Source organism: Tachyglossus aculeatus, chromosome X4 (assembly GCF_015852505.1).
Source record: "Tachyglossus aculeatus isolate mTacAcu1 chromosome X4, mTacAcu1.pri, whole genome shotgun sequence".
NCBI classification, from domain to species: Eukaryota; Metazoa; Chordata; class Mammalia; order Monotremata; family Tachyglossidae; genus Tachyglossus; species Tachyglossus aculeatus.
This window is the reverse complement of record NC_052098.1, coordinates 33,806,657-33,818,959: the sequence shown is the minus strand read 5'-3', so window position 1 is coordinate 33,818,959 and position 12,303 is coordinate 33,806,657. Positions and strand designations below refer to the sequence as shown.

General features: G+C 44.4%; 1 protein-coding gene across 2 annotated transcripts in view; it reads right to left on the bottom strand.

Annotated features, from left to right (window-relative positions):
• LOC119948092 (RNA exonuclease 1 homolog) overlaps positions 1-9,571 on the bottom strand; it is a 30,980-nt gene extending 21,409 nt beyond the window's left edge. Inside the window, exons 1-5 of one of the 2 annotated variants that reach the window (XM_038769963.1) lie at positions 9,316-9,571; positions 6,472-7,715; positions 5,470-5,565; positions 4,360-4,555; positions 3,770-3,834 (exon numbers count right to left, since the gene is read on the bottom strand). In XM_038769963.1, the coding sequence (XP_038625891.1) occupies positions 3,770-3,834; positions 4,360-4,555; positions 5,470-5,565; positions 6,472-7,704 (1,590 nt within the window). In that variant the 5' untranslated portion in view covers positions 7,705-7,715; positions 9,316-9,571. The remainder of the gene's footprint in view (positions 1-3,769; positions 3,835-4,359; positions 4,556-5,469; positions 5,566-6,471; positions 7,716-9,315) is intronic. The other variant, XM_038769964.1, reaches the window with a different exon arrangement.
• Between the last annotated feature and the right edge of the window lie 2,732 nt (positions 9,572-12,303).

Genomic DNA, 12,303 nt, shown 5'->3' with positions numbered 1-12,303 from the left:
ACCATAGCCTCCAAGGCCACAGAGGGTGACCGTCTGTCCAGCTTCCAACTGGTCTCATCCTTGTCACGTACCATGTGCATGGGTGGAGAGGATGGAGGCTCTGGTATTCTTGAGTGTGAGTGCTAGCAGTGGCTACCTGACTTCCAGATGCCTTCACACCTCACAGCTTTTCTTTGCCTGACCCAAAGGTCTCCAAACTCTTGACCCTCTTCACCGGTCTCCTGTTACCAAGGAACCCCCATCCCGACCTGCCTTCCCGCCACCCTAGGGGACAGTGAAAACCCGCCCCAGACAACCCATTTACCTACCAGCTCCACGTTCTGGCACTGCTGTGTCTCAGAGGAAATTGCCTCACAGATGCGTCACATGACCTGTTTGCTCCTCCAAACTTTGCCACCCAGTGGTTGAGCATTTGCTAACCACCCTACCATGCTGACTCCATTTACCCACTACCTCCATATCACTATTACTTACTACTGTAACTCCACTTATGTGTCATTCATTGGATCTCCATTCCATAATGAGTAAATTCCTCTTCATCCCACCATCCTTCACCTTCTCAACATTAAAAACCCCTACTACCCTTCTCTATGCTATCAGGTTCAATCTTGGATTTCTAAATGAATTTCTATCAATCAATCAATCGTATTTATTGAGCGCTTACTGTGTGCAGAGCACTGTACTAAGCGCTTGGGAAGTACAAGTTGGCAACATAACTTGGAACACCCTCCTCCCTCATATCCAAAAGACCACCCCTCTTCCGACCTTTCAAGCCCACCAAAAAGCATACCTCCTCCAAGAGGCCAGAGCACGGAGCACCATGAACTTAGTACTTAGCTCTGTATTAAGCACTTGGGAAAGTACAGTACAGTTGGTAGATATGTGCCCTGCCTGAAAGGAGCTTAAAGACTATAGGGGGCACAGACATTGAAACAAATTAGAGATATGGGAAATGACAGAGTGTACGTGTATGAGTGCTCTGGGGGAAAGGGTGGGTTGAATATCATGTGCTGACAGGCACAGATCTGAGTGCACAGGGGAGCTGAGAGGAATGCAGTTACAGGAAAAGAGGACTTAGTTAGGGAAGGCCTCTTGGAGATGTGGTTTTAGTGGGGCTTTGAAGGTGATGATGGTGGTGGACTATCGGTTATGAAGGGGGAGGGAGTGCCAGGCCAGAGGGAGGATGTGGGCAAGAGGTTGGCAGAGGGAAAGACGAGACAGATACAGTGAAGAGACTGGCGTTAGGAGAAATGAAGTATTTGAGCTGGGTTGCAATAGGAGATCAGCAAGGTAAGACAGGAAGAAGAGAGAGCTGAATGAGTGCTCTAAAGGGGTGAGAGCTGACAGACTGCTTTAAAGCCGGAGCTGACAGACTGCTTTAAAGCCAGTGGGAAGGAGTTTCCATTCAATATGGAGGTGGAGGGGCAACCTCTGGAGGATTTTGAGCACAGGGTAGACATGGACCGAGTGGTGTTTTAGGGAAATGAACTCGTCAGCACAGTGGAGTGTGGACCAAAGAGGGTACAGCCAGGAGGCAGGAACATCAGCAAGAAGGACACACACAGTCATGTCCGTCCACAGCCTACTCACCTTTGACCTCTTGCTCCATTTGGACCCAAACAGGATCTCATTAGTAACAGACACTGCACTATTTCTAACCACTCCAACGTCAAACTACCACTCTCTGACCACAGCATCCAAGACCACGCAGGGCGGACATTTGTCCAGTTTCCAGTTGGTCTGATCTCTGTTGGGTACCATGGTGTTTGGATGGAGAGGAGGGAGTTTCTGCTATTCTTGAGTGCTAGCAGTGGCTGGCCTATCCCCATATGCCTTCATCCCTCACAGATGTTCTCTGCCTGCCCCAAAGGTCTCCAAGCTCTTCATCCTCTTTACCTGTACCCAAGTTCACAATGCCCTCCTATACTCCCTACCTCCAGTCCCTTCCCTTGACGTGAAGTCCACCTCCTCGATACCACTCTTTCTTATAAACTCACCATCCTTGCCCTCTCTTCCTCCTCTCTTCATGTCCCACAAGCCCTCAGCATCTACCTCCTCTGACCCTCTTTGCTCAGAAATAATCATGATATTTATGCATATTTAACTTTACATTACACAGTATAGCATACATTGTAGTTATATTTCTATTTGAAAATATGTATTTCGATGTCTGTCTCCCCCTCGAGAATATAAGTTCCCAGTGGGCCAGGAACGTGTCCACCAACTCTGTTGAGTTCTACACTCCCCGGGACTTGATACAAGGCTCTGCACCCAGTAAGAGCGCCAAAAAACCCATGGATTGATTGACTGATAATAATTGCGGTATTTATTTGGTATTTTCTACATGTTGAGCACTGTATTAAGTGCTGGAGTAGATACAAGGTAATCCAGTCAGACACAATCTTGTCCCACATGGCACTCTGGAACTCCTATAACTCATTCACCCACTTCCATAGGACCCATTAACTATTCCAGACCTTTACTGTCTATCCAAACCCTTGGTACCCTCACTGTCTCCCTCAATAACCCCGATCCACCACGGGCTGCACACATGCACTGAAACCACTGTCAACAGCCTGGGTCTTCCCATCCACATCATCCAGGGGCCCACAACTGCCCATCACAGCTCTCAGGGGTCGGGTCCCAGCCCGTCCTCTCCACCATGGCCACCCATATGGACTTAAGTGGCCATTAGTCGTGCTCCGGATCTGTCCTCAGGCAGCCTCCTGGTGCCTCCCGCCACCTTCACTGTGGCTCTTGGGGCCCTTGGCATCAACCTCTACCCAATCGCCCTGCTGCCTCCCCAGAATCCCATACCCGCTCCATAAGCCCCATCTCGGCCTGCCTTGCGTCACCCCCGGAGATCAGCCACAGACACCCCTTCTGCCTACCGCAGCATGGCCTAGTGGCAAGAGCACGGGCTTGGGAGTCAGAGGATGTTGGTTCTAATCCCAGCTCCGCCACTTAACTGCTATTTGACCTTGGGCAAGTCACTTAACCTCTCTGTGCCTCAGTTACCTCATCTGTAAAATGGGGACTAATATTGTGAGCCCCACGTGGGACAACCTGATTACCTTGTACCTACTCCAGCGCTTAGAACAGTGCTCAGCACGTAGTAAGCACTTAACAAATACCATAATTATTACCAGCTCTAAGTTCTGGCACTGCCGTGGCTCAGAGGAAATCTCAGGCTAGTCACATGACCTGCTTGCTCCTTGAAACTCTGTCACCAAGTGGTTGAGCATTTGCAAAGTACCCTGCCATGCTGACTCATTCATTCATTCAATATTTACCCACTTTACCCATTGCCCTCCATATCACTCACTCACTTCCCTATCCCTTTGTCAATCTTTTTCCACTAACCCACAGCCCTGGATCACCTGCAGTCTCCTCCTTACACACCTGGTCTCTTCACCCACTATTCCCTGGCTCATTTTCTCACTGTATCTCATTCTCACTCTCTTGCCTTTGACCCCTTGCTCATTCCATGCTCCATCTGGCCCCCACCCTCAAATCCATTAGACCACGGATCTCCCATGCTTCAAAACGCTACCGAAATCCCAGCTCCTCTAGAAAGCTTTCCCTGAGGAGGAACATGAGCAACCCAGGCCACGTCATCCCAACATCCACCTTAGGCGACAATAAGCACTCAATAAATACAATTGATTGATTTTATATCTCAAACAGTGAATATAGTTAGAATTAGTACTCTTGCATCCAGGCCCCCCATTGCCAGACAGACACACAAACACACACACAAACACAATACCTGAGACACAAGAGAAATATTTTCTTCTGGAACAGTAGAGCAGCATGGTGTTTTCAAAACATCTTCTGAAATCATTACATTCAAATGACCATTGTTAGACTTGACCGGTTAAACAAACAAGTTTAAAAAGACTAACATAAAATCGGAAGAAAATTAATCACACTATTTCACTGAAGGGTATGGGCAGATACTTTTTGATTTTTCCCTTTGTAGTCCTATCTTATCACGACTTCGAATATTAGGCAACTTCTTCTTTTCCATAATTTGAAATGACGTTAATTCCACAGTCAAAGGCAGGATATTCCAAAGGGAAAACAATCCAGTTACACGCTTAAAAGTTTCCTGAAATCCCAAATAGTTATATTCCACAGAGCAGAGTGCAATTAATAAACAGATGCAAACCCATAAAGGCTTATGTAAGTTTTAAATTGGGCTGGGGGGGGGGGGGGGAGGGAAGAGAAAAGCAATTCCATCAATTCAAATAGTTACAGGGAAAATGGTTTCACTACGAAGTAGAGAGCCCTGATAAGAGAACTCAGAAAAATACCTGATCCTATTAATATAAGGCAACTGATGGACAGTCATCATACCTTGTGGTTTAATATCCTGGCTCTGAGCAGTTAGAGGTTTAACTGCAGTCTTTTCATTTGTGGTAGCAACACTGGACTCACCACTTTTAACACCACTTGCTATCCAGGGAGAGGACTTTTGACCCTTTCGAACTTTCGTATGATGAACTTGTGCTGTGACTGTTGTCTTCGGTGACACAGTGGGTTTTCTGGTTACCTGTAACAAATGGTATCAAAATGAGAGTGATGAAACAATACTTACCATAATGCCACTATCTGATTTTGCACCACAAGACCTTTTTTGGGGACTGGAAGGGAAACAAATTTCAATGGCCACTTTTTCCAAAAAAAGCAGTCAAGTTCATGCAAAAGTATTGTTAATGTTTGTTTTTAATAAATCAATAATATTAGCAACTTTGCAAATAGGCTAGGACAAATACTCTTTTTCAACTATAATTGTGCAACAATTTTATTTTGCCTCCCATGTACCTCTTGAAAAAATTGAAGATGGTGTAAATTTTATGTTTTGGTTCTTGGCTGTACAGTCATCAAATACCTTTGCAAATTCATTCATTCATTCATTGTCATATTTATTGAGTGCTTACTGTGTGCGCAGCACCGTATTAAGCACTTTGGAGAGTACATTACAACAATGAACATACGCAGTCCCTGACCACAACGAGCTTACAGTCTAGAATGGGGGGAGACAGACATCAATACAAATAAATAAATTACAGATATGTACATAAGTGCTGTGGGACCGGGAGGGGAAAGTGCAAAGAGCAGTAAATCTGAAATGACCAAATAGAGGAGATAAATGGGGTAAAAGAGCAAAATATTACAGTAATGAAAAGGGCTATCTTTTCATACTCACCTTACAGCTCTAATATTCCTTTATTTTAGATCAAGCACATGCAATTTAAAAGAATCAGATTAATCTTAGAATTAAGCTTTTCATATTTGGAATGCCAAAAATTTTACACACTATTCTTTTCTGGAGGTTCAAAAATGAGAGCAATTATTACATTTTTTAAAAAGTTACAAGGGACCCAATGGGGTTGAATAGTTTAATATTACTTCCAAGATAAGAAAACTTTGGGCTAATCTCTCAAATTTTCTAAGAAAACTCACTTCAAACTTGGCAGTATGTGCAATTCTCTTCTTTTGTCTAGGAACCAAAATGATCTCAGAACTCGAAGTGGTCCGTTCTACAGGCTTTATTAAAACCTAATACAAATAAAATTCATTAGATTTCTGCAAACTCAAATACATGCAGTTCCACCCATTAAGCTGTACTCTCCCAAGTGCTTAGAACACTATTGAGTGCTCTGCACACAGAAAGCACTCCATAAATACCACTGATTACTTTTAACCAAAAGTTACCGAGACTAGGAATCTCCATCCCTAGAGAGTCGAGTAATAATAATAATAATAATAATAATAATAATAATAATAATAATAATGATGATGATAGTAATTGTAGCATTTGCTAAGGGCTTACTATGTGCCAAGCACTGTACTTAAGTGCTGGGCTAGATTCAAAGATAACCAAGTTCCACATGAGGTTCGCAGTGCAGGTAGGAGGGAGAACAAGTATTGAATCCCCATTCTGCAGAAAAGGGAACTGAGGCCCAGACAAGTTAAGTGACTTGACCAAGGTCACAGGGCAGATAAGTGGTGGAGCCATAATTAGAACTCAGGTCTTCTGACTCCCAGCCCCATGCTTTTTGCACTAGGCCATGTTGCTTCCCTAACAGAATAAACTCTGGATAGTTTAATCATTTGTCTTCCTGGAGGACGTAGTCAAGAGGAGATATCTGCCTAAATTCCCTTTCAAGATTACGATTTTAACTGATCAGCTAACAGAAAAATTAATGAGCTAATATTGTAACTTTAGAAAGTCTATAGAGATCTTTTCCTTATAGTGTTTCAAATATTCATCTTAGTATCTATTTTCAATAATATTTACTTGTGATTTAATTAGGAAGCAATATTGGAATCCATCCAGCAATGGACTCAACAACACCAGTCAGACAGTACGTACACTACCTACTCGTGACTTCACTAAGATTGTGGGTGGAGCATTTCAAAATAGGAGTTGGAGATCTGAGGAGACGGAAAAGCCCACAGTACCTTTTTAGCCATGGGTTTCTCCTTCATTTCTTTTTCATATTCATCGAAAATTCTACGACATTCTTCAATTGGATCTTCAGAAGAGTCAGAAGACGGTGTGCTGTCTTCAGTAAGTTCCTCTTTAGCCTTTGTTGCAATTAAATCGCTGGTGATTTTGGTACTCTTACTTCCTTTACTACTACAGGGATCTATCCCACCATCAGGTTTAACAATGGTACATGATTTCTTCGAAAGAGAAGGCTGCATATCACAGTCTAGACTGTCCGATTTTCCTCGTTTCATTTTTGCTCCGGGAGTTTGAATGGCTTTTCCTAATTTAAGTTTTTCTTCTGAATTCCTCGTGGAGGAAGGAACCCCCGGCTGACTAACATTGGATACATGTGGGAACTCCTTCTTCTGTTCTTCTTGAACATATTTCCTTTTCACCAGTATTTCATCCTTTGAATGATCTTTCTCAGACTTTTTCTTCTTTTGTGTTTTAGGAGGAGGTGCTGAAGATTTACTTTCTTCTGAGCGAAACAGATGCTGTTTATTCTCACTGCATCTTTCCATTTTAAAAACGCAGCTCTCCGAGCTATGGAAGTCTGCATTTTCAACTGCTAGCCCTGGCTTCTTAGATGGGTTCACCTTACTATGGCCATGTTTTTGTAAGGCGGATTTATCTACATTTCCCTGCTCTTTCACTGCCCCCAGCAAAGCTAGTTTTGTATTACTACTCTGAAAGTTTCCTTCACACCTAGATCTTCTAGGCTTTTTGGCAACAGATACTAGTGGTGGTGCATCAATTACAAGGTTATCTTCATCACATTCTAGATTTATTTTAAGTTTTATGGGTGAAAACCAATGCATTGTTTTCTTTGAGGGCTCACGCCTACTTTCAAGTGAAGAGCTTACGTTTGGGCTTTGCTCACTTCTATTTGCTTTTACTGCAGATCCATCTTTTATTTTAGATGCACTAGTTACGCCTGAAGAATAATTAAGTAATGGACCAGACCCAACATCAGTTGTTGGATATTTGAACTCAGTGACGTGTTTCTGAGACACCAAATCACCGCTTTCGCTAGAGTCCTTAACTGAAGTTTCATCTTGTTTGGCATTTCTTTCATCCACGCCACTCTGTGGGAAAGAGGGGACCGCATTCTGTGGCGGTTCTTGAGGCCCCAAATGCTTCTGCAACTGTGTTTTCTGTTTCTCTTCAAATGTATTTGTGATTTTATCATCTGATCTATCCATATTACTCGGTCCTGTTTAATAGAAGACATATTTCATTTACAGATCTTTAATATGCCATTCAAACAATGATTCTCCCTAGATGTAAGTTAGCAGTATTCTCTTTCAACATTGACTTTACACCCAAAGAGAAGTCAATTCACTTGGCAAATCTCCAACCAAACAAATAATCCATTAGGACACATGAAAAATGGGAAATTTTAATGAAGACATTTATTAGAGTTTAATTTTTCTACATTAATAGCCTCTTGATTTTTTAAATGCAGCAGCCACTTGTGTTAAGGGAGCTGTAGTAATGGTCACAGCATAATCAATCAATGGTACTTACTGAGCACTTACTGTATGCAGAGCACTGTACTAAGGGTTTTGGGGAGTACAATATAACAGAGTCCATGGGTGTGTTCCCCTTCTAGACTGTAAGCTCATTGTGGGCAGGAAGTGTGTGTCTGTTATGATGTTGTGTTCTACTCTCTCAAGCACTTAGTACAGTGCCCTGCACACAGTAAGCATTCAGTAAATATGACTGATTGATGTTCTCTGCCTATAAGGAGCTTCCAGTCTAGAGGAGAAGGACATGAATATAAATAATTAAATTACAAATATGCATATAAGTGCCGTGGGGCTGTGGGTGGGGTGAACATCAAGTGCTTACAGATTGTTAGCCCCTGGAGGGCCAGGAACCATGTCTAATTTTCACGTGAATATTTTTTTTCCCAGTGCTTGATTCACTGCTCTGCAGAGCAAGTGCTTAATAAATACTATCACTACTACATCCACAGAAAATGCTAGTTTTAAAACCTGGGACGGTATCATAAACGTTTAGAAATGAATGTTAAGTTACCCTTAAAGCAGGAACTTGATAATAATAATATATACATATGTAGTTTTTACTTCTCCACCAAAAAATTATCAACAGACTACTATGTACCAATCACCACGCCGAGCTGGGGCAGTTTTAAAATAATCTGGTGGACCACTGTTCCTGTCCAACATTGGTGTCACAATGATGGGGAGGGGAACAACATGGTGGCAGCCCACCATGCCAATTTAGAGTTTATTTCCATTTCCCAATTTCTTTCCACGAGACGATGACAACAACAACAGCAAACAACAACAAATTTTGGAGAGCAGGAAAAAAAAAGAATAAAGTGTAGACCTGAGATCTGGTAAGATCCTGGCCAAAGCAAATGCAGCTTAAAAGTGCTCACAATCTCCTTGAAACCCAAGTTGATAGACAATTCCTTATAGAACATTAGAGCTTAAGCGCTTAGTACAGTGCTCTGCACATAGTAAGCGCTCAATAAATACGATTGATGATTAGAGGAAAAAAATCAATTATTTACCCTCACGAATTAGATGGTTTGTTTCATTCATTCAATCGTATTTATTGAGCACTTACTGTGTGCAAAGCATTGGACTAAGTGCTTGGGAGAGGACAATATAGCAGTAGAACCAACACATTCCCTGTCCACGAGTCGAGAGGGGGAGACGTTACTGTAAACAAATACATAAATAAATAAAGTTTCCTCGCTAAATTAGAAGGTCGAGAGGGGGAGACGTTAATGTAAATAAAAACATAAATAAATAAACTTTCCTCGCTAAATTAGGTCTCACCAGTAACGGTTCCAAATGAGCAAAAGCAGCTTGTTGGATGGACGTTCCCTCGAGTATTTCTTTCTGCTGCAAAAGACAAATCTTAAAGAAAGGATTTTTCCGGACAGGGGACGGGAGGGTGCAGTGCGTCCTCCTCACAGGTCCCCGAATTTCGTTTCCTTTCCGACGCCAACGGCCCGAGGGCGCGTGGAGGAGGCCGACGGAAATCCAGAAAGCAGATCGGGGCCGGGGGAGCGTGAAGTTTTTCACGCTGGATGTAGCCCGAATTAGCTGCCCGTCAGGGAATCCGGTTTATTCGCCGGGTCAGTCGGTTTCGACAGCGAACCGGCTTTCCTCACCGTCACCTCTCCGGGCCTGGGGGGGAGTGGGGTGGGTGGGGAGGGGGGAAAGTCCCAACGGTTCCTCCCCACCGCTTCCCGCCAACTGCCAACCGCCAACCGCCTTCCGTCGTCCTTCCCCGGCCGGCACGCGGCCCGCTCCCAACCTTCCCACCTCTCCACCAGTCCCCGGTCGAAGATTCCCCGCCTCCCACTTTAAATACGGGACAAGTTGGGAAAAGCCACACGGCCCAAACGCGCTTTCCAACTGCGCGATTTATTCCAGGGGCCCGGCGCCCCCGTAACCGGGGAAGCAGCGTGGCTCGGTGGAAATCAATCAATCAATCAATCAATCGTATTTATTGATTAATAATAAATTAATTATTATTAATTAATAAGGCCTCACTGTACCTCGCTCTCGCCTGTCCCGCCATCGACCCCCGGCCCACGTCATCCCCCGGGCCTGGAATGCCCTCCCTCTGCCCATCCGCCCAGCTAGCTCTCTTCCTCCCTTCAAGGCCCTGCTGAGAGCTCACCTCCTCCAGGAGGCCTTCCCAGACTGAGCCCCTTCTTTCCTCTCCCCCTCGTCCCCCTCTCCATCCCCCCGTCTTACCTCCTTCCCTTCCCCACAGCACCTGTATATATGTATATATGGTTGTACATATTTATTACTCTATTTATTTATTTTACTTGTACATTTCTATCCTACTTATTTTATTTTGTTGGTTTGTTTGGTTCAGTTCTCTGTCTCCCCCTTTTAGACTGTGAGCCCACTGTTGGGTAGGGACTGTCTCTATGTGCTGCCAATTTGTACTTCCCAAGCGCTTAGTACAGTGCTCTGCACATAGTAAGCGCTCAATAAATACGATTGATTGATTGATTGATTGATTGAGCGCTTACTATGTGCAGAGCACTGTGCTAAACGCTTGGGAAGTACAAATTGGCAACACATAGAGACAGTCCCTACCCAACAGTGGGCTCACAGCCCGGGCTTCGGTGTCGGAGGTCGTGGGTTCGAATCCCGCCTCCGCCACCTGTCGGCTGGGCGGCTCTGGCCGAGTCACTTCACGGGGCCTCAGTTCCCTCATCTGTAAAATGGGGATTAAGACTGTGGGTCCCCCGTGGGGCAACCTCCTCACCTTGTAACCCCCCTCAGCGCTTAGAACAGTGCCTTGCACATCATCATCAATCGTATTTATCGAGCGCTTACTATGTGCAGAGCACTGTGCTAAGCGTTTGGGAAGTACAAATTGGCAACACATAGAGACAGTCCCTACCCAACAGTGGGCTCACAGCCCGGGCTTCGGTGTCGGAGGTCGTGGGTTCGAATCCCGCCTCCGCCACTTGTCGGCTGCGTGGCTCTGGCCGAGTCACTCACGGGGCCTCAGTTCCCTCATCTGTAAAATGGGGATTAAGACTGTGGGTCCCCCGTGGGGCAACCTCCTCACCTTGTAACCTCCCCAGCGCTTAGAACAGTGCTTTGCACATCATCATCATTAATCGTATTTATCGAGCGCTTACTATGTGCAGAGCACTGTACTAAGCGCTTGGGAAGTACAAATTGGCCACACATAGAGCACATAGTAAGTGCTTAATAAATGCTATTATTATTATTGTTATTATTTTATTATTATTGCCACCTGTAATCCTGAGGGACCGGCTGAAGGACCCGGTCGATTTCCCCCCCGATGTCTGTCTCTCCTGGGTTACTGTAAATCGTCTAATACTCGCGCACTCCCAGTCCATCTGGGAATTATGTCATTGCCCACTGTTGGGTAGGGACTGTCTCTACATGTTGCCAATTTGTGCTTCCCAAGCGCTTAGTACAGTGCTCTGCACATAGTAAGCGCTCAATAAATACGATTGATGATGATGATGAAGAGAATGAGCGAGAACAAAGCTTAATAACAGCCCCCCCACCCAAAAAAAGCTTTCTCTCCTGCTTCACACCCCTTTTCACGCATACTCTTCCTCCAGTTACCCACACTAATCTCACACGCGTTGTTCCTCCTTTGAATGGATGGGGTAAGGTGGAGTGGAGAGGAGATGGGTGGGAGCTAAAGGTTACACTCTCCTTTGCTGTACTTCACACACAATAAGAGTATTATTAAATGACATAAATCATAATAAATCATCGGACCGGATCTGATGATTAGTTAGCCTTCAGAATTTGCCCCAAATGTAGAGCTTCACCGAGTACCAAAACTTAAGGCAGGTACATCTCAAACTCCGTTGACTTTTTTTTCCCTAGGGGAGGAGAGGTAGCTTCAGCTAAATATTACATCAATTTCTCTCCAGTAAACTTTTCTTTCAAGCATTCAATGCAAAGCAATTATTTCACTCCCTCTGTCAGAACTGGGAGCCTGCAGGGTAACAAATTTTAACTCAGGAAGGTTGAGTTTGTCACAGTCAAGTGCGTAGTGGAGAGATGGTTCTGCAGCATCATGAAGGGATCTAGTACATCAGATGGCAGCTCTTGAGAGAACCATAGCTGGAGAGGCAAATTCATAAGGGTTAATGCATTCTTTCTTTGTTGCCTCATCCGGAACTCAATCAATATTATTTACTGAGTGCTTACTATGTGCAGAGCACTGTACTAAGTGCTTGACAGGGATGCCATTTGGTATTAATGTCCTTCCCCACCCCCCGGAGAAGGGTGAGTGTGTGTGTG